This window comes from Pungitius pungitius, chromosome 1 (genome assembly GCF_949316345.1).
Source record: "Pungitius pungitius chromosome 1, fPunPun2.1, whole genome shotgun sequence".
Lineage (NCBI taxonomy): Eukaryota > Metazoa > Chordata > Actinopteri > Perciformes > Gasterosteidae > Pungitius > Pungitius pungitius.
The window spans coordinates 17,866,356-17,886,154 of record NC_084900.1 but is presented as its reverse complement, the minus strand read 5'-3'; the positions used below and the strand labels follow the sequence as shown (position 1 = coordinate 17,886,154).

The following is a 19,799-nucleotide window of genomic DNA, read 5'->3' as shown; positions in this document are numbered from 1 at the left end:
ACGGGATCTCACAACTTCTTGCCGATGGTCTCCATCCAAACAGCGAAGGCCCTCAGCCAACGTGACATAACTGGACTGTTGATTGGTCAGCTCAACACTTTACTGTAAGGTTGTCTAAAGTCTGCGGATTAATCCATAATCCGGGAGACTAGAAACAAACAACCCCAATGACCCGTTGAGTTCCCACAACCCCCCCCCGTTATTGTTGAAAGTAAACATCCAGACTATTGGAGGCCACTTTCATAACACATTCATTTGAGCATTTAGGTTACAGCCAAAAATAACATAAAATAATAATGTTCAGTAAATTGAGTGGAAGAGGATTCATTATGTCATAGCTAAAAAACACTTACTTTGGATGACCATGTGTTAGCTATATTGTTAGAAAGGTCTGACTTATCACTGCAAAATGTTTCCTTTTTAGCTTTGTTAGAATTCCATCATTACTGTAAACATCATTTCATCATTTTATCTGTTTAGATCAAACATGTGACATTTGGCACGAGACTCCACAATAATTGGTACGGCAGTTGCCTTGAAATTAATTCTTCTCCTGTTGGTGTGACATTAGTGAATCCACTGACGCGTGATGATCGGAGCCTGACCTCTGCTCCCTTCCTAACGGGAAATCAAGGTGCATCTCTCGGCCGGGCCAAGCAGGATGAAGGAAGAAGGAGGGCTTGATTTAAAAAAAAGAAAAAAAATGCATGTTGCTGGACCGAGGGGAGGGGAGATGCGGGTTCGGGTTTCAGCCTGACAGGGGGTCTGGGGGAAGGACCTGTATTTTGGAATATACGAAGATCCATACAAGGCACAGTGGACATAAAACCGCGCTGCTTGCCCTGACGCGGTGGGTGCAGAGTGCCAGCTGGGGCCCCGCGTTTTTGGATTCCACTTAGGTTCTGGAGGGTTTGACTGCATGGTGCCATAGGTCTCTAGGAAAGACACTCTTAACACAACCACTGACTGAAGAGCCAGGACTCGTCCATCCCTCCGTTTCTCGCCCCGAGCTAGTGCATGTCTGATATTTAGACATGTTCGGCTTTGTGGATTCAAGGACTGTTCTGCTACTAGTAGCATCTCAAGCCGTCTTACTCTCCGTGGTCAGATGTCAAGATGAGGACGACCGTAAGTTGCACTGTTTTTTCTTCACTTTAACTGTTCTTCTTGTTTACTTGCAAAAAACAAAACAAAATGGGGGTTGTTTCTCTAATAACGTTGCCGACTTTCGCTGCCTATCCAATCTTCTCTACCTGCTGTTTCAGAAGAATAGTGGAAAGTAAATCAAACGGCGGCGGTGTGATGTCAAAGGACGAGCAGGAAGAGCACAACAACTGTGTTTAAATCGGCCATGTGGCCATTATTACGTGCTGCTTTAAACCGTTTGCACAGTTGGTATTTGTTTCTGCTGATGTGAGGACACAATGTCAAGCGAACTACCTGTGGTCTTTCCAAGAGGCCAGACCATGTCTTTCTGTAGGACAGGTGAGGCTGTCAAGGCACATCTGTGTGGGATGGAGGACCAGATGAACAAGTGTCCATTTGTCCTCACCTGAGTCTTGCTGCTTCTTGCCATATTTAATTCAGTGTTGGTTTTAACGATCAAGTCTGCTCAATCAAGCTAATTAATGCTTAATTCCTTCCCTGCCATCGAGTAGAACCAATACTTGTCAGGAAAAATCTGTCTTCACAAGAAAAAAACTAGTTTTTTTTCTTTTTTTAAAATCACGTGTAGTAAATATGCAATCTCGCCCAAAGGATTAGTCTGGAGCCGATTTGGAGGTTTTCAAGATGTGAAGTGACGGGCTCAGGCCCATTGCCCCCAGGCTAGCAGGCTCAAAGGGTAGCAGCAGGGGGGGAAGGACAGAATGAAACAGAGTTGTATTTATAGAAATATGGACATCACTGCTTTGAGTCATAGCATTTTATTTACCCCACAAATTGTAAAACAAAAAGAAGAAAAAGTGGTGTAGAGAGCAACTGTTTCATGACATGTATGTGCCAAGTATCACTTTGGCTTAAAAAACAAATAAAGAGCAGCTGGAAGACCACGGCCCAGAGCCGTGAAAATTAAACAGAACACCCATTCTTAATTCCCTAAAGTGTTTGCACTGACACAGCCACAGGTTCCACATGGAGAAATTTAGAAGGAGCTGCGTGTTTACTTAAGACAGCGGCGTGTCAATTGGGCACAGTATCCCTGTAAGAAAGGTTCATTCATACGAGCCGGCATGCAGGTCAAATACCTCCATTTGGGCTTCAGACACTACTGTTAACTGTGGCTCTTGTTGACTTTACATTTTATGCTGCTGTAAAGTTCTCCTGTAAACATACAGTTATTTAAAAAAAAAACTTGTGGGTTGTAGTCCACAGCTTCTGGTTTGTACCTGTGTATTTTTGGGACAAACCACCACCTGTTCATCATCATCATCATCATCATCAGGGCGAACAAGGCCACTTCCTATCCAATGACGTCGTGAATTACGAGTTTAATCGTGTTGTGCTGTTTCTTGTGAATGTCATCTCTTCTGTACTTTGCACCCCGTTGTGAAGTGTTCAGAGATAACTTTTATCCCTCTCCTCCCTCCCCCTCCACACTGCTTTAACTCCTCCCCCCCCCTCCCTGCCGTGCCCCCTTAACCCCCCCCCCACCCTTCCCCACCCCACCCCATCCCTCCCATCCTCCTACTCCTTCCCAACTGTCTCCACCTGCCACACGTGCCCCACCTCCTCTCCCCCCTTGCTGGCCACAGCAGAGGAGGCCGGTGGCTGCATCCAGGACGGCCAGCTGTATGATAATAAGGCCGTGTGGAAGGCCGAGCCGTGTCGCATCTGTTTGTGCGACAGCGGAGCGGTTCTGTGCGATGAGATAATCTGCGAGGAGATCAAAGAATGTGCCGACCCTCTCATCCCATCCGGAGAGTGCTGTCCCGTCTGCCCCGCTGATGCCAGTGACCACATTGGTTGTAATTTATTTATTCGCACAAACCATAAATAAATTACTCTCCTAGCTTGCATCCATCTCACCACTTTTGAATGGGGGGGGGGGGAACTGCCTCCGATTGGGTTGCCCTCAAACATTTTAGTTCAGTGATTTGGAAAACGTTCCCTCATTCCAAAGTGGTCCTCTGCTCACTCGGTTTGGAGGGAGAATCAGATCAGCGCCATTGACGGGTTCCTCTCGTCCCCAATGAGAGTCGGCTCTTTGTTGGATTGGATGAATCCTGTCATGTGTTGTCTGACTCTCACCTAAACCAGTGCAGACGCCTCCTGCTTCTATTTTTCCTTTTCTTTAACTCTTGACTAAGGCCAAGCTTACATTCTCCCTCAGCCTGAGCGCGATCATTTATTTCACCCACATGGAGGTCTTCTTCAAAATGAAGGCTTCTTTATTTAAGAGACCTCTTGTCAAAATCAAAAAAACTGTTAAACAGTTGTTTTATAACCATTTACAGATACATACACAAGTGTACTACAGCTTCACTTATTCTCACACTTTGCTTCAATGATCTCAATACTCATCTCCTGGTCAATGCTTGCTTCTGCTTCATCCCTCTTCCAATTGCATTTGGCCATTAATATAATCTGGATGGGTTAGTGGCCTTTGGGTTTGGTGAATGGTGTTTGATCCTCTCTAGCATCGTTAGATCACCTTCTCGAATCACAAATCAGGATTCAAATCAGTCAAGATGAGATGTTTGTACTTTCTTGTACACTTTTAATGCTTTGTTCTTCTCTTCCACCCTGGACACATCCAATCTGCAACATCAGAGGCATTTGGTGCTAAGGTGAGGAGGGCCGAGGCTTGTGGAAAAACATTCGTTTAGTTTGTGTCTTAGTAAAGTGTTTCAGGCCACTGATGTCACCGCTTTGCATTGTCTTTCAGGGACAGAAAGGTGAACCAGGAGAGATTGCCGATGTAAGTGTGAATCCTCTGAAGTATTGTCCCATTGCCATTACAGGCCTGAGAACACAGGATTTCACAAGTTCTTACTTTGTAGAATCTCCGGATGAGTCATCTCTTTTTCGGGTGTTTCTAACATTTTGTGATCATTAGAGGGGCAATTCCTCGCTCATGCACTTTGTAGTCCACGAGTTAAAAGAAAAAAAAACTGCATTCCTCGGGCATAACGAACCTGATCAAATCCTCTTAGCTCCGCAACTTTGGTGCAAGTGCACATGTCAGGTGGACAGAGTCGGCGGCACCAGAAGTTAAGAGGGGGGGGGGACGTTTGTAATGTCAGGGGCAATCCTCGTCAGATGGTGGTTTTAGCTTGATGTTCACCTCCTGCGAAGCTGGAATGTTCTCCTCTTCTAATTTTAGCCTAACCGGACACAACATGAGCGATAGGTCTTCTAATGAGGAGTAATTGACTAAATCTTTAATTTTTCTGTGTGCAGGTTGTAGGACCAATGGGCCCGCGGGGCCCTATGGTAAATATTATTTCACTTATTCCACACCTATCCAAGCATTGTTTGATGATAATATTCATCGGTTGACTGCAACATTATTCTAATTAGGAGTTGGATTCATCCTGGGAGTCCTACTGAGACAAATATCTTTGTTTTTTCGCAGGGCCCATCAGGTGAGCAGGGAGTACGTGGAGAAGCCGGCGCAAAGGGCGACAAGGTGAGACACAACACACCATACACCAAGACACACCGCCTAGCACAGCATTCACAAGGCATTATCATAATAACTGCAGGGTTCTGCTTTAATTTGAGACTGCAGTGTTTTGAGTTGTTAATAAAATGAACATCCACATCTAACCATCACGCAACCGGTATGAGGCCTGTTCTGTTGTTGTAAAAGGATGTCCTTTCTGACCTGGAATCAACTTGGTGAACATCATCTGCTCTGTCTTTGCTCAGGGAAATGTGGGGCCTCGAGGAAGAGATGGTGAGCCCGGCATCCCCGGAAACCCCGGACCCGCCGGACCCCCTGGACCACCAGGCCTGGGAGGGGTGAGTTCGGGACACTTTTGTAACACGTGACATCAACAAACAAAATCATATTTTCTTACTCGGATTTAATAATTAATTCTACACTCTTTTAAAATTATTTAACCCTTATTTAACCATATAAATTGTATTCACAAAGGCGTATTCAGTGTCTTAACCATCACTTGATCCCTTGTGGTTCTCTGGCTACATTCAACATAATCAATAAAAGGAAATAAGTTTGTTTGTTCTAAGGAGTAAGAGGTGAGAATGTAGTAATGGGTCATTTTAGTCGACTAAGATTTCTGTAGTTGATTAGTCTTATTTTCTGTTGCTTCTTCTTGCTCAATTAATTAATTATTTGTATTATTATTTGTATTTAAAGAAATCCTTGGTAAACACAAGATTTAAAACTGTACTTTTGTATGATTTATTGCTAAAAGAATCGTTTCCCAGAAGTTTCTGTCAATGCTTTTAGGTTGAGGGCAGCTCTAGAAGAACGTGGTATCCTTGCACACTGTGCGGAAAGATTTACCTTAGCCTGAGCTTGTCATTCTGCGCACTTTCATGGTTTTCCAATGTCCCATCTGATTGATTGACTTCACTTGTTGCAGCGCGTAATGGACCACGTCGCTCAGATAACACCTGCAACGACTGACTCACAGTCTCTGTCTGTCTCTGTCTGTCTCAGAACTTCGCTGCTCAGATGGCCGGAGGATTTGATGAGAAGGCCGGAGGCGCTCAGATGGGAGTGATGCAGGGGCCGATGGTGAGCAGCGGCGAGTGTATTTGACAAAGAAACAGGTTTCAATGACATGAAACTCATTCACATTCACTTAAGTCGTCCTGGAGTGGCCGCTGGAGACGAGTGGCTGGACAATAAATGTTTGCAATGCCGCCACCTCGTGGTTCGTGAGTTTCACTTCAAGTTACCTGATTGTTTCGCGGTTAAGTTTCTCTGTTTGTCTCTTGTTCCTCCTTCAGGGTCCCATGGGTCCTCGTGGCCCCCCCGGACCCAGTGGCGCTCCTGTAAGTAGACTCCTCATAGCGCCGCATAACCGTGTGATCGGTCAATAATCAAACAGCTGGAAACACGCAGACAAGGGTTTGCTGGAATAAATGAATAAATCTCTTGCTTTGTACCTTCAGGGCCCACAAGGATTCCAAGGTGGACCTGGAGAGACAGGAGAACCCGGTCCTTCTGTGAGTATCCCGTCACATATCCCAAAATGCATCTGTGTGCCTTACAGTTACTGTACTGCTCCAATTTGCTGGAATGCTTAAGGGTTAACAATATCACCTACTTACACAGAAACAAATGTTGGTTATGAATTATGTTACAAGCGTACATATGTTTTATTTGAGCTGTTTTGATTTGTCAGAATGAAAATGGGAGATTTCATCACCAAATTTAGCATTTTAGCAAAATAAATGTTTCTAGTTTTCTTTAAAGCAATTGAAAATAAATCACTCATGATTTATCTTTGTTTGTGTTGGTACCAGGGAGCGATTGGACCACGTGGACCACCTGGACCTTCTGGAAAACCTGGAAGTGATGTAAGTGTCGAGTGGTACAGCTCAGCAAAAGACAATCACAACACTCACACTCAAAGTCAAGTTCCAAATAGGTCAAAACAATTAACCATGAGGATGTTTTCCTTTTTGTCTTTTTCCCTTAGAAACAGTGCAACATATTTCACTCGATTGCCTCACTATTATTTCACAATGATATTTGTGTCAAATATTGTATATTGTGCCACGCATAAACAACATTAAGCTCTAGATGTACCACCAGAGGGCAGTCTCTTCACACTGCTGCTGAGAATAACTCAGTAAAGTGCACTGCTGCTCCATCCGGCTTCAGGTAGTGATCATCCCTCTTCCTGTTTGTTTCTAGGGAGACGCTGGGAAACCTGGAAAAGCTGGTGAGCGTGGACCTGCAGGGCCTCAGGTGACCAACTCCAGCAGTCCAACGCGCGTTGAATAATTAAGACATAAATAGAGATGCAGTTAATTGTTCCTCGAATAATGATTTATTTTTTTTGTATTCCAGGGAGCTCGTGGATTCCCAGGAACTCCTGGACTTCCTGGAATCAAAGGACACAGAGTGAGTATTTCAACCTTAGCGCAACCTGCAACCAATGCTCGTCCATCACAGCCTGAGGAATGACCGGTGTGTTTCTGTAGGGTCACCCTGGTCTGGATGGAGCTAAGGGAGAGAACGGTGCCGCGGGAGCCAAGGTAAGTCCACCATAATGTCATCTTTTTTTGCGATGATGTCGTTTGAATCGTTCCATTTTTATTCCAAATTCCCTGACGTCTGTCCCCATCAGGGTGAGTCTGGGTCCTCTGGAGAGAACGGCGCGCCCGGGCCCATGGTGAGTCCCCAACAGTGACTTTCTCTGGTCTGCCTTGCTGTTTGATATTTGCAGAATAAATCAATAGATACATTTAAGGTAAATGTTTCATAATGATGAAGATCGATTGACCTTCTGTCGCAGGGTCCACGTGGTCTGCCCGGCGAGAGGGGACGTTCTGGAGCAGTCGGATCTGCAGTGAGTAACAAGCGGATGTCTCAAACACAATGTATCCAGTATTTTGTGCCTTGTTTATAATGACTTTAAGAGACACAGAATGTCTTCACTGACTGTCTCCTGTGTCTCTGGTCTTCAGGGTGCACGTGGAAATGATGGCTTGCCCGGTCCTGCTGGTCCCCCTGTGAGTATCTCGTTTTCCAGCTTGCATCCCACGGACTGTCCTTTTTGTGATATTATTTGTGATGTTGTATGATGCCATGGCTCTGGATAGCACATCAACAACAAGTGATGAGATATAATCCCTAAACGGTGGGTTTCTGCTCCGTCCACAGGGGCCTGTTGGTCCTGCTGGTGCTCCCGGTTTCCCAGGATCTCCAGGATCCAAGGTTTGTGCAGTTCACATTATCACAAACTGGTATTTATTTTCAACTGGTATATCTGTGGCAGACCTTCTATTGTATAAGAAAGAAAGAAAAAAGCAACAAAATCCTGTGACCAGAACCATTTGTGGTTAACTGCATCCTTGGGCTCTTCTTCATGAAACGTACTTTCAGGTCGCTTGATCTTTTTTACGCATAAACCCCTGCCTTGTTCATTTGGTTGGACCTGTTTGTACACAAGTGATTGACAACAAACTGCTTATTATCCCTAAGAGAAAAGATGCATTAAAAGTTATGCCGTACACTACCTGTGGATGACAAGACCTTGTGTCCTCTCAGGGAGAAGCTGGTCCTACTGGAGCCCGTGGATCTGAAGGAGCACAGGGTCCTCGCGGAGAGGCCGGTACCCCAGGATCCCCTGGACCCTCCGGAGCATCGGTTCGTTTACCATCAGCCGGATTGACCAGACTTGCTGATTTGCTACATAGACAACAGACACACATACTTACTCAGACATTCTTACTGTGTGTTGGTTGACTGGACTTGTTCTTTTCTGTCGCTGTAGGGTAACCCTGGTACTGATGGTATACCCGGAGCTAAAGGATCTGCTGTAAGTCCCTTCTCTGAACCCATGGTTTTAGAGTCATCCATCACCTTATTGGATATCACTGTTTTACTTTATTCTGATATTTGGTTTGGTTTTTCTCCCTTCCAGGGTGCTTCTGGTATTGCTGGTGCTCCTGGATTCCCCGGGCCCCGTGGCCCACCTGGACCACAGGGAGCCACAGGACCTCTGGGGCCAAAGGGACAGTCTGTAAGTCACTTTGGAATAAACTAAGACTCTGTGGAACCTTTATACCTGTTTGGGTTATGATCATTCATCGATGTGGTTGTCCTCTTTCTTGTCGTGTCTAGGGAGACCCTGGTCTTCCTGGATTCAAAGGTGAAGCCGGACCCAAGGGAGAGCTAGTAAGTATATGCAAAGTATACCACTTTGAGCATCTTTTAGAATCAGACCACAGAGAGGATTTACTGACACGTCTTACTTTCTCCAGGGCCCCATCGGTCCTCTCGGTGCCACTGGTCCTTCTGGTGAGGAAGGAAAGAGAGGCCCCAGAGGAGAGCCTGGAACCGCCGGACCCCTCGGACCTCCAGGAGAGAGGGTAAGTCATCAGGATGTTCATTAACATTCGTTGCATTATTTTTTATTATTATGCACAATCTGATCAAATGTACTTCTGACACTTTGCAGGGAGCTCCTGGTAACCGTGGTTTCCCAGGTCAGGACGGTCTTGCTGGTGCTAAGGTAAGTCCCGTCTGACACCATGACCAGATAGTCTGAGCACCACACCATCACATATATTCCGTTGTGGTCTTAACTAGCTTCCCTATTTATATAAGACTGCTTTTGAATTGGCTGATATCCTATCTACTTCAGGGTGCCCCTGGTGAACGTGGTGTTCCTGGTGCCGTGGGACCCAAAGGTGTTGTTGGAGATCCCGGCCGCACAGGAGAGTCCGGCCTCCCCGGAGCCAGAGTGAGTCTGAGAGGTCACGCAGCGTTGTGCAGTCTTAGTCCAATACCCGCCTCTCGAATGATGCAGACAAACTCAAATGTGTGGTCCTTTCACAGGGTCTCACAGGTCGTCCTGGAGATGCTGGTCCTCAAGGCAAAGTTGGACCTTCTGTGAGTACAAAATGTATCCCAACATGCATAAAGAATAGTGCAGCTCACCGAGGCAAAGTGTCTTCACAGTATTTTAAATATACCTGAAAGTAGTATTTTACTGATTCATTGTAGTGTGGGTCACAATTAACGGGATGAATGAATGCACCCGACACTGGTTTCATCTCTTTGTGTGTTTGACAGGGAGCTTCTGGTGAGGACGGTCGCCCCGGCCCGCCGGGCCCTCAGGGAGCCCGTGGACAGCCAGGAGTGATGGGATTCCCTGGACCAAAGGGAGCCAATGTGAGTTTTTCAGAACCCAAATATTACTAATGGTACTACTGCTGTTGGTTAGCTTTTATCATGTCAAGGACACTTTCCATGGATCCCTTGCATGATTTCTCCTAAACAGGGTGAAGCTGGAAAGACAGGAGAGAAAGGTCTTGTGGGTCGTCCTGGTCTGAGAGTGAGTACTTTTTCTCCAGAAATACATGACCTTCTTCTATTTAAAGAAAAATAAATCATAAAAAATGGTTCATCCTCTCAATATCACTATTCATGATTCTAAAATGCTTCTTTTGAACAGGGTCTTGCTGGAAAAGATGGTGAGACTGGTCCTTCTGGACCCAGTGGCCCTCCTGTGAGTATTTCAGTGTAATTACATGTTGTGAGATGTGTTTCAATGTCTCTTCTTACCTGACTTACCCCCTTTGTTTGTGTCTATCATAGGGGCTTGCTGGAGAGAGAGGAGAGCAAGGACAGCCTGGACCTTCTGGCTTCCAGGTGAGTTTAGCTCCCCTTCAAAGCCCAGAAAACTCCCATCTCAAAGAGAGATTATTAGAATGATTAATATTCCAAAACACTTTTAAATGTGACAAATAGTCAGGGAAGTGAGCAGACATGATTCTATACTCAAAGACATCATATAACAAACCCCTTTCTTCAACAGGGTCTGCCTGGACCACCTGGTTCCCCAGGAGAGGCTGGAAAGCCTGGTGACCAGGTGAGTGACACCAACAAATCTGCTACTTTAGTTTCATCGGACAACCCCTTGGACACAAAATGGGTCTTTGAACCTGTGGAGTACCATTCACATGTGTTCTGACATAACTGAAATAACAGGAAAAGGAACAATGAAGGGAGTGAAAGACGATATGAAAACAGTCTCTGGTAAAAAGATGTATGTCAGGTGACTGCTGTAAGATATACGGTAATCAAATTTCTATATATAAAAAACTGAATATTCGTAAGTGACAGTTGTTGCATCTAATTTCTGCAAAGCAAGTTAAATCTTAACTATTTTACTGAATCGCCCAATTTTGTGAAAGCCACATTGCTGCAGAATGTTTTTGGAACTCAGATAAATTACTTTCATTAAATTGCAACATTTGGGATTGAACTTTTAATCATTTATAAGATGAATTGTTTCCTGGGACAATAACAATAAAAGCGTTGTGTTTAAGTGTGTGCAAACCAGGAATAAATCTGTGTTTTTTTCACTGTGCAGGGAATTTCTGGTGAGGGAGGAGCTCCTGGTGCTGTTGGACCCAGAGTAAGTTTCCATGTTTAAGGTTCATGTATTTCGGACAGTTTCAAAGCAAAGAGACACAATAACACACACATAGCAAATGTATAACACTGATTCGTTGCTGTCACACAAGGTTCCCACATGAGTATTACATTTCCGTGGTTAGCTTTTGCTTCGTTTCTTGTTCTAATCCAGAGTCTCTCTGTCTCCTACAGGGTGAGCGTGGCTTCCCGGGTGAGAGGGGTGGTGCTGGAGCTCAGGGCCTCCAGGGACCTCGTGGACTTCCTGGAACACCAGGATCTGATGGACCCAAGGTCAGTGGATGAGACTGATACAGATTTAGTTGATCCTTGAAAGGCCCACATGGAAAAGAACCGTGATCGTTGGCGTAACTTGTTATTTAGTGAGCTTTAAAGGTGCTGGTAGGTACCTTTGAACAGAGCTAGGCTAAGCTAACCGACTGGCTGCATCTTGATATTTACCGTGCAGACATAAGAGACCCTTTCAGCCAATTCTTAGCAAGAGGACAAACTATTTCTTGAAATGATTTAAGATATTTCCAGTCAAATCATTTCTTGGTGGACATTTTGACCATGGTGAACATCTTATGGGAAACAGTGATCATAGGAAACAAGTAGACAAGAACAAAGCTGACCAATTATCTCCTAATTCTAACTCAGGGAGCCATCGGACCTACTGGTGGTGCTGGATCCCAGGGTCCCCCCGGCCTGCAGGGTATGCCCGGAGAGAGAGGAACGAGTGGGATCACAGGAGCCAAGGGAGACAGAGTGAGTGGCGGACCCTTCAAAGCGGACCTTTAGTTTGACATCATCATCAGCATTATTTCTCCAGTTAAACGGCGCATTTGATGAGAGCAAAAGCAATGAGCCCAAGACCTTTGTAGTTTCGCTTTTCGTTCAACGAGCAGCCTTCTCCTCTATCCGACAGGGAGACAACGGACAGAAGGGCCCCGAGGGAGCCCCTGGAAAAGACGGCAGCAGAGTGAGTTCAAAATCAACCCTCGATATCAGGGATAAATAATCTTACATCCCAAAAAAAGGTGAAGAATCACTACGGACCACACCTAAACTCCATTATCAATAACTGGAATCCGCGCTCTTTCCTCAGGGTTTGACCGGTCCCATCGGTCCTCCCGGCCCATCTGGACCCAACGGAGCCAAGGTAAGAACAACAGAGTCACCCTCTGGATTGTTGAAGGGGAATCTTATCAATTGAGTTTGGGTTGGACTGCTAGAGTGACTGCTTTTCTCCTATCCAGGGTGAAACTGGAATTACTGGCCCTACTGGTGCCACTGGTGTCCGAGGTGCTCCTGTAAGTAGCTGTTGTGGAGATGCAGGGAGAATCTCATTCAACCTTTTTTTTTTGTCCCATCTGTTATTTCTCATTTTTATTCAATAGGATTCTAATTTGTTCTCCTTTTATAAAAGAACTAAAGAAAACAATGAACGTAGTTTAAAAAAATAATAATGAAAACAGCGTAAACATAACTCAGCCCATGACCCACAGTGTCTTCTGTCCCTTATCAGGGTGACCGTGGTGAGATCGGTCCTCCTGGGCCTGCCGGCTTTGCTGGACCTCCTGTAAGTAAAGTCAACACAGGACCGCTTGTCAAAATGAAATGAAAAGGTGGCTTAAATATAATAATATTACTGTTGTGTTTGAAATCCAGGGTTCAGATGGTCAGCCCGGTGCTAAGGGAGAGCTTGGTGAGTCTGGACAGAAGGGAGAAGGTGGTTCTCCTGGACCTCAGGGACCATCTGGGGCCCCTGGACCTGTGGTGGGTGCTTTCATTCTTAGGTTACATTTCTGGATCTGAACAGTGCTTGGAAGTCACTGAAGTGTATTATCAATGTGATTAATAGCTGTTTGTCTCTTTCAGGGACCTACTGGTGTATCTGGACCTAAAGGAGCACGTGGTGCTCAGGGTGCTCCTGTAAGTGGCTCCTGTGTTCACATAATCACACGAACAATACATTGCAAAATACTCCAACCGACTGCAGATTGATTCATTCATTGACTTACTTAAGTGCTTAGATAAGCTTAATCTTTGACAGTTAATTCATTACCAAGCTTTTTTCCAAACGTTAGTGAGTTAAATGGTGCCAAAATGTCAAAAAGCTGTTCTTTTAATTTCCGTTAACTCTGCACAAAAACAATACGTGTATTTACTTAGTTCTGTGTACTTGCTTGGAAAGAAAAGAGGGGTTAAGCCATAAAGTGAGGCGCATTGATGATTCTGGTCACAGCACATCTTCCTAATGTACTCTAGTTATTGACAATAAAAGTGTTGAATTTCAGGTCAAAAGGCCATCTATGATCATTTTTCTCTTCAACAGGGTGCCACTGGTTTCCCTGGCGCCGCTGGCAGAGTTGGATCTCCTGGTCCTAATGTGAGTGTCTCACCAATACGTCCTTGAAAGGGAAATCAATTTACTCAATGCATACAAAATCAGTTGCATACCGACCCACTAACATTGTCTCTCTTTCCACGACAGGGTAATCCTGGTTCTGCCGGCCCTGCTGGCCCATCCGGTAAAGACGGACCAAAAGGTGCTCGTGGTGATGCCGGCCTCCCGGGTAGACAGGGAGACAGTGGTCTCCGTGGACCTCCTGGCCTTCAAGGAGAGAAGGGAGAGGCTGGAAAGGATGGACTGCCTGTGAGTTGTTTTTGGCACCTCAGAGTGTGAGAGAACAAAGTCTGCTGTCCTTCACAAATAAAGTGGATGAAAGCGGCATTCAGTCGGGTTACAAGAACTTCAGGACTAAATCCTCTCTTTTCTTGTCTTCGTAGGGTCCCGACGGGCCTTCAGGTCCTCAGGGTCTAGGTGGATCTCGTGGTATTGTTGGTTTGCCTGGTCAGCGAGGAGAGAGAGGTTTCGCTGGTCTCCCTGGACCTTCTGTAAGTGTTTTACTCATCATTTTGAAGCTTATTCTTATTAGTTATCCTTGAGTTTCCACGTTTGTTTTAATGAACATTACTGCACACAGAGACAGAATATGGATCTACTGAACATCACTAGATCATTCTTCAGTCTACCCTCAATGTGATGGAGAAATTCCCCTCTGTGTTTAGGGTGAGCCTGGTAAACAAGGAGCTTCTGGCTCTACTGGCGACCGCGGACCTCCTGGACCTGTTGGACCTCCTGGACTTACTGGGCCTTCTGGAGACACTGGAAGAGAGGTCAGATCCCCAAATGAATAACACCAAAATGTCACATTGTAGCTATAGGAACGGCATTTACAATATGCTCAGGAAGTAATAGTGTCATCTTGATCCAAAAATCTGTCTCTCTATCTCAGGGTACCCCTGGATCAGATGGACCTCCTGGTAGAGACGGAGCTGCTGGAGTCAAGGTGAGAGACCTCAGAGACTCACATGGAATTATAGTTCAGCAAATCCAACACACGGAGGAAGCATCCTAGATCTGTTAGTTTGTAGAAACAGTTGTTTCCCCGACTCACCGCCTTGTTGTCCTCCTGCAGGGAGAGCGAGGTAACACCGGTCCCGCCGGCGCCCCTGGAGCTCCCGGCGCTCCCGGTTCCACCGGACCCGTCGGCCCACTCGGCAAGCAGGGAGACAGAGGAGAGAGCGTAAGTGGCTGTGAAGGCCACAGGTGGCGTGCACAGTGTCGGAGGCTCGGATCCATATTTTTCACCCACACTGCTGTTTTTATTTTGTCCTTTAGGGCGCTCAAGGACCCGCCGGGCCATCTGGACCCAGCGGCGCCAGAGGGATGGCTGTGAGTATCATCATCTCTAACGGCAACAACTGTGATGTTTTTTTATCCCAATTTGATTTAGCCGAGCGCTTACACGCACAGGCAGCCATGTGTTTTACTGTAATACACGTCTTTACTCCAGGGACCCCAAGGGCCACGCGGGGACAAGGGAGAGAGCGGCGAGGTCGGAGAGAGGGGACAGAAGGGTCACCGTGGCTTCACCGGTCTGCAGGGTCTTCCTGGACCTCCCGTGAGTCATCCGAATCCAACAGTTCCTCCCCTCCGAACCACATCTGATCCGTCCGCCGCATAATCTAACGATGTTCTCGTCCTAACAGGGTTCCTCTGGAGATTCTGGAGCTGCTGGACCTCCCGGACCAAGCGGACCTAAGGTGAGAAAGCAGAGTAAAAAGAAAGAAAAAAGAAGTAAAAGAAAAGAAAAACCTGTATTTTTCCCATTTCCATCCTGCAGCTTCTACACCTCAGATATGTGATGGTAATGAAGGGCACGGGTTAGTCTCCTTGTAGTTCTAAAATCACCTGACGAAGACGGGGACCGGAAAGGCCACGCGCTTTAATTACCCACCGCTGTGATAAGATGGGCTGCTCGGGGCTTTTGTAATTACTCTGTGCACCAAAAAGCGATTTGAGAAACCACTCCAACTGAGATCAGAAATGGACTTCCATATCTATTCCAGATTAGCTAAGCGCTGAGCCTGATAAGGAAAATGAAGAGAAATGTCACCATACAAATACTCTTCATGCATGATGAGGCAAAAGGGGCTGGAGGTGATTGGGGTAATAGATAGGAACTGCTGGCACATTTCAATTGGTTAATGAGATTTCTTTTCTTATTCAGACTGAATGATGGATAAAAACACTTTGAATAGAAAGCCCAAGTTTCGTTATATAAGTCAGGTTTCGGATAAACGCTGACATGTCAGCATCCGTGGTGGCTCACACTCGCTGTTTCCATAGGGACCAGCTGGAACACCCGGACCCGCTGGCAAGGACGGATCTAACGGACAGCTGGGTCCTATTGGACCTCCCGGACCTCGTGGACGTTCTGGAGAAAGTGGTCCTTCTGTATGTAACATGTCCTCTACTCCAAAAAGCCTTTATCATGCACTCTTCCAACCCTGCCTCTCCACACCCGATTGCACCGGAGCACCATCCTGATCCATTTCCTGCTCAACAGGGTCCTCCTGGTAACGCCGGACCCCCTGGCCCACCTGGTCCTCCTGGCCCGGGCATTGACATGTCGGCCTTCGCCGGCCTGGGTCAGACCGAGAAGTCCTCCGATCCTCTCAGGTACATGAGGGCCGACGAGGCCTCCAGCTCCCTGAGGCAGCACGACGTGGAGGTGGATTCCTCGCTGAAGACGCTCAACAGCCAGATAGAGAACTTGCGCAGCCCCGACGGCTCCCAGAAGAACCCCGCTCGCACCTGCAGGGACCTGAAGCTGTGCCACCCTGAGTGGAAGAGCGGTAAGGAGTGAAGACGATAACGCAATGGAAGTTCTTCAGTAATGTAAACGACAGTACTGCTTTCAGGTACAGATTGCACAGGAAGATGCAGCTTTTGTGACGCTGAATATTTAGATGCATTTTGTTGGGTGATAATTGGGTACAGATGGCCGTCATCACCTGCAGCGACTTGTGAGAGACAGAAAGCTTGCTTCAATGCGCTATCGAAATGCCTTTTCCTCTCAATTTAATGATTGGATGACTAAATGGTTCCCCGCATGAATGAGGTCATGTTGAAGGAACAGCAGCAGAAAAAAAAAATATAGAAATGGCATTAATTTTGAACTAAAGGAAGGAAACACAAAGGGAACCAAGGGAGATGAAGAGGAAGAGAAGATCAGATTTCCTCTCATCTCTAACAACAGATCCCTTAATGTCAAAACCTGACCTAGAACGTTGATATCCTGCTATTTTGATCTATAAATGGCATTCTTTCCAAGACAAATGTATGATTTGTCCTTTGATCATGAGACATTGTACAGGCTCACCATCCAAAAACATGCGTCGCCCCTTAATAGCCATGTTAACGCGTCATCTCTCCAGGCAACTACTGGGTCGATCCCAACATCGGCAGCATAGCCGACGCCATCAAGGTCTTCTGCAACATGGAGAGCGGAGAGACCTGCGTGTCCCCGAGCATCGCCGAGGTGCCGAAGAAGAACTGGTGGACGAGCAAGGGCAAGGACCGCAAACACGTCTGGTTCGGAGAGACCATGAACGGAGGATTCCATGTGAGTGCACTCCGACCCCACAATACTTCGGACGGTGCCCCGTTGAGCCGAAGCTTGCTAACGAACCCCCTGACCTGCCCCGTCTGATCTCGCAGTTCAACTACGCCGAGGACGGCCCCGTCGCCAACGCCGCCAGCGTCCAGCTGACCTTCCTGAGGCTCCTGTCCACCGAGGCGTCCCAGAACCTCACCTACCACTGCAAGAACAGCGTGGCCTACATGGACCAGGCAACGGGCAACCTGAAGAAGGCCCTGAAGCTGCAGGGCTCCAACGACGTGGAGCTCCGCGCCGAGGGCACCAGCCGCTTCACATACACCGTGTTGGAGGACGGCTGCAAGGTGAGCCTTCTGCCAAGACAAGAAATAGTCTTGGTCTTGTGTATTTTTCATTGAGTCGTGAGACCCCTGGTAACACATATTCCTGTCGTCTCAACCAACAGAAACATACGGACCGGTGGGGCAAGACCGTCTTTGAGTACAAAACACAGAAGACCACCCGTCTGCCAATCGTGGACATTGCTCCCATGGACATCGGAGGAGCGGATCAGGAGTTCGGAGTCGAAGTGGGCGCGGTCTGCTTCTTGTAAAGTGGAATATCACAATGCCCCCCCCCACCCACCCCGAAAAAACACAGGAAAATGAATAAACTCAACCACGAACCATTACACACACACACACACACACACACACGCAATAAAGAAGACTGGAAATTTATAAAAGAAAATTGATACTTCTTCCTCTCACAAACGAAGTGCTCTCCCACATATTGCTCCCTGGAAGAAGTCAGCACCGAAGGGCACCGGCAATATCTGTCCACCACACCAGCATCCTCTGTCAACCCTGCTTCCTGAGATCCAGTCATGTTTCCCACACCCCCCCCCCCCCCCCCACCCCCCCGTCGGGAAATGAGTCCGAGCCAGGAGGAAGAAGAAGAAGAAGAGGGACCGAGCGAGCAAGTTGTGGAGAACAGAAACATGACTTGATGTCACTTATTTATTGTCTAACCCCGGAATGGGCAGAGTTGAGGTAGGACTGGACCGGGTTTACTTTGTAAGTAAGACAAGCTCCCTTTTCCACTACAGAACAGCCGCACAGCCTCTGTCCCAGTCCTACTCCACCTCCCTCCATGTTTCCCTCCTGAAAACACACAAAAAACGACGGCATTTTGAATCAGTGTAGACAAAAAAAGAAACATCCTCAGTAAAACTAAAATCCAGGCGCTCCGGGCTCGACCATCGTGAGCAGGAGTGAAACATTTGCTGTGTATTATAAATCCTTGGTTCTATCGTTGTAAAAGTCTGTGTTTATAAACAACCAGATGGTTTTATATATATATATATATATATATTTCCACATTATGTCTGTGCATGTGTCTTAATGCACACCAACACTTTTTTGGGAAAGTGAGGTTACATTTGGGATGCATGTTTCCAACGTCCCGTTCCCTCCGACCGCCCATCGGAGGAAGGCCCATGTTGTCATCCCCCAAAAACAATAGCTGGAGGAAAATTTGTTTTAATTTCTTCTATTGTAGTCATCCAGATGGTTTAAAGCTACCTCACGCTGAAAAACAAAGTGAAAATGTTGAGTTTAAAATCTGAGCTGACCAACAAAAAAAAAAAAAAAACGAGCTTTGAGTCAAACCTGGGGCTGCGTGGCCTCCTTTTGCTTCGGGTCGCTCTCTCTTCAGATGGTGCTATGAGTTCTGTGATTTAGTCACCCCGCCCCCCCCCCCCTACCCACCACCCAAACCCCAATTCCCACTAGCCTCACACCACACACTCACACTCCACCCTGGAGGAGGGGTGCAGTCGGAATAACACGGGGGAGACAAGGGATACGTGGAGGCCGACCGAGGATGGTCGCTAAAAAACAACCAGGGTGGGTTGTCTCTGTGTGTGTGTGAGGGCGTGTACATTTTTTTAATTAATTTTATTATGATCTATGATTTTTTGTTTTTATTTTGTTACACTTCTAATCAATGTAAATTGGAAAATAAAAGAAAAACCGAATTAAGAACAAAGTGGATTTTTAATTGAGTTTTGAATAAAAACAGAAATGTGGACGCATTCCTTCTTTCATCAGTTCATATGTGCTTTAGTGGGTTTTGTTACTCTGGACTGTAGGTGCATAGGCTGCGAGTGTGAGTGCGTGAAAGTTAAAAACTGTGCTGAAAGTGTGTATTTTCATGAGAGAATCTCACCACAACAGGAACAGAAGTACTGTCTTTGGTCTGCGGTGTCAGGGTTTGTCTGAACTATTAGGCATAAATAAAGAACATTTTCTTGACTGGAATCAAGTATTTTGTAGAGTAATGACGCACCTGCGTCTTGTACTGTATCCAGATTCCTCTCCGGTCTGTTCGGAGTAATAAAAGCTTGAGTTAAAGCCTTAACAGCAGCATATTCTTTTTAAACATACCAAAAAAAAATAAAAAGGTACCAGTTAATCCGTTTGTGGAAAAAAAACAAGGAGAATCAGGACCGGAATAAAGTAGTCGAATTGGAGAGTACAAAATCTAAAATGAGGATCAGAGAGCTGTGTGACATCTGATAAACTGACTCAAGTGAGAATCTGAAGGTTTGGAGTTAGAAAGAAGGGAGTTGCTCCTCATTTTAGTTTGAGGTTGAGGCTTTAGTGGCTAGACTGAATTTTTGGGCGGCGAGAGTTGCATTGTGGGTAATGTAGTTGCCACGGATTTGAGACAAAAGAAAACAATTTAAAAATGTTATCGAAAGTATGCCGTGTTAG

General features: G+C 46.2%; 1 protein-coding gene across 1 annotated transcript; it reads left to right on the top strand.

The window, feature by feature from the left end:
- The first annotated feature begins 801 nt into the window (after positions 1-801).
- col2a1a (collagen, type II, alpha 1a) lies at positions 802-19,410 on the top strand. The gene is made up of 53 exons (XM_062562777.1): positions 802-1,128; positions 3,772-3,788; positions 3,887-3,919; positions 4,402-4,434; positions 4,577-4,630; positions 4,873-4,965; positions 5,633-5,710; positions 5,926-5,970; positions 6,091-6,144; positions 6,445-6,498; positions 6,839-6,892; positions 6,995-7,048; positions 7,129-7,182; positions 7,275-7,319; positions 7,443-7,496; positions 7,615-7,659; positions 7,811-7,864; positions 8,198-8,296; positions 8,424-8,468; positions 8,574-8,672; positions 8,774-8,827; positions 8,914-9,021; positions 9,111-9,164; positions 9,297-9,395; positions 9,491-9,544; positions 9,728-9,826; positions 9,936-9,989; positions 10,110-10,163; positions 10,253-10,306; positions 10,473-10,526; positions 11,031-11,075; positions 11,267-11,365; positions 11,732-11,839; positions 12,000-12,053; positions 12,180-12,233; positions 12,331-12,384; positions 12,600-12,653; positions 12,743-12,850; positions 12,953-13,006; positions 13,410-13,463; positions 13,569-13,730; positions 13,865-13,972; positions 14,147-14,254; positions 14,374-14,427; positions 14,557-14,664; positions 14,760-14,813; positions 14,935-15,042; positions 15,131-15,184; positions 15,771-15,878; positions 15,991-16,279; positions 16,862-17,049; positions 17,145-17,387; positions 17,489-19,410. The coding sequence occupies exons 1-53, from the start codon at positions 1,035-1,037 to the stop codon at positions 17,633-17,635; spliced, it is 4,257 nt and encodes a 1,418-aa protein (XP_062418761.1). The 5' UTR covers positions 802-1,034; the 3' UTR covers positions 17,636-19,410.
- The last annotated feature ends 389 nt before the right edge of the window (positions 19,411-19,799 follow it).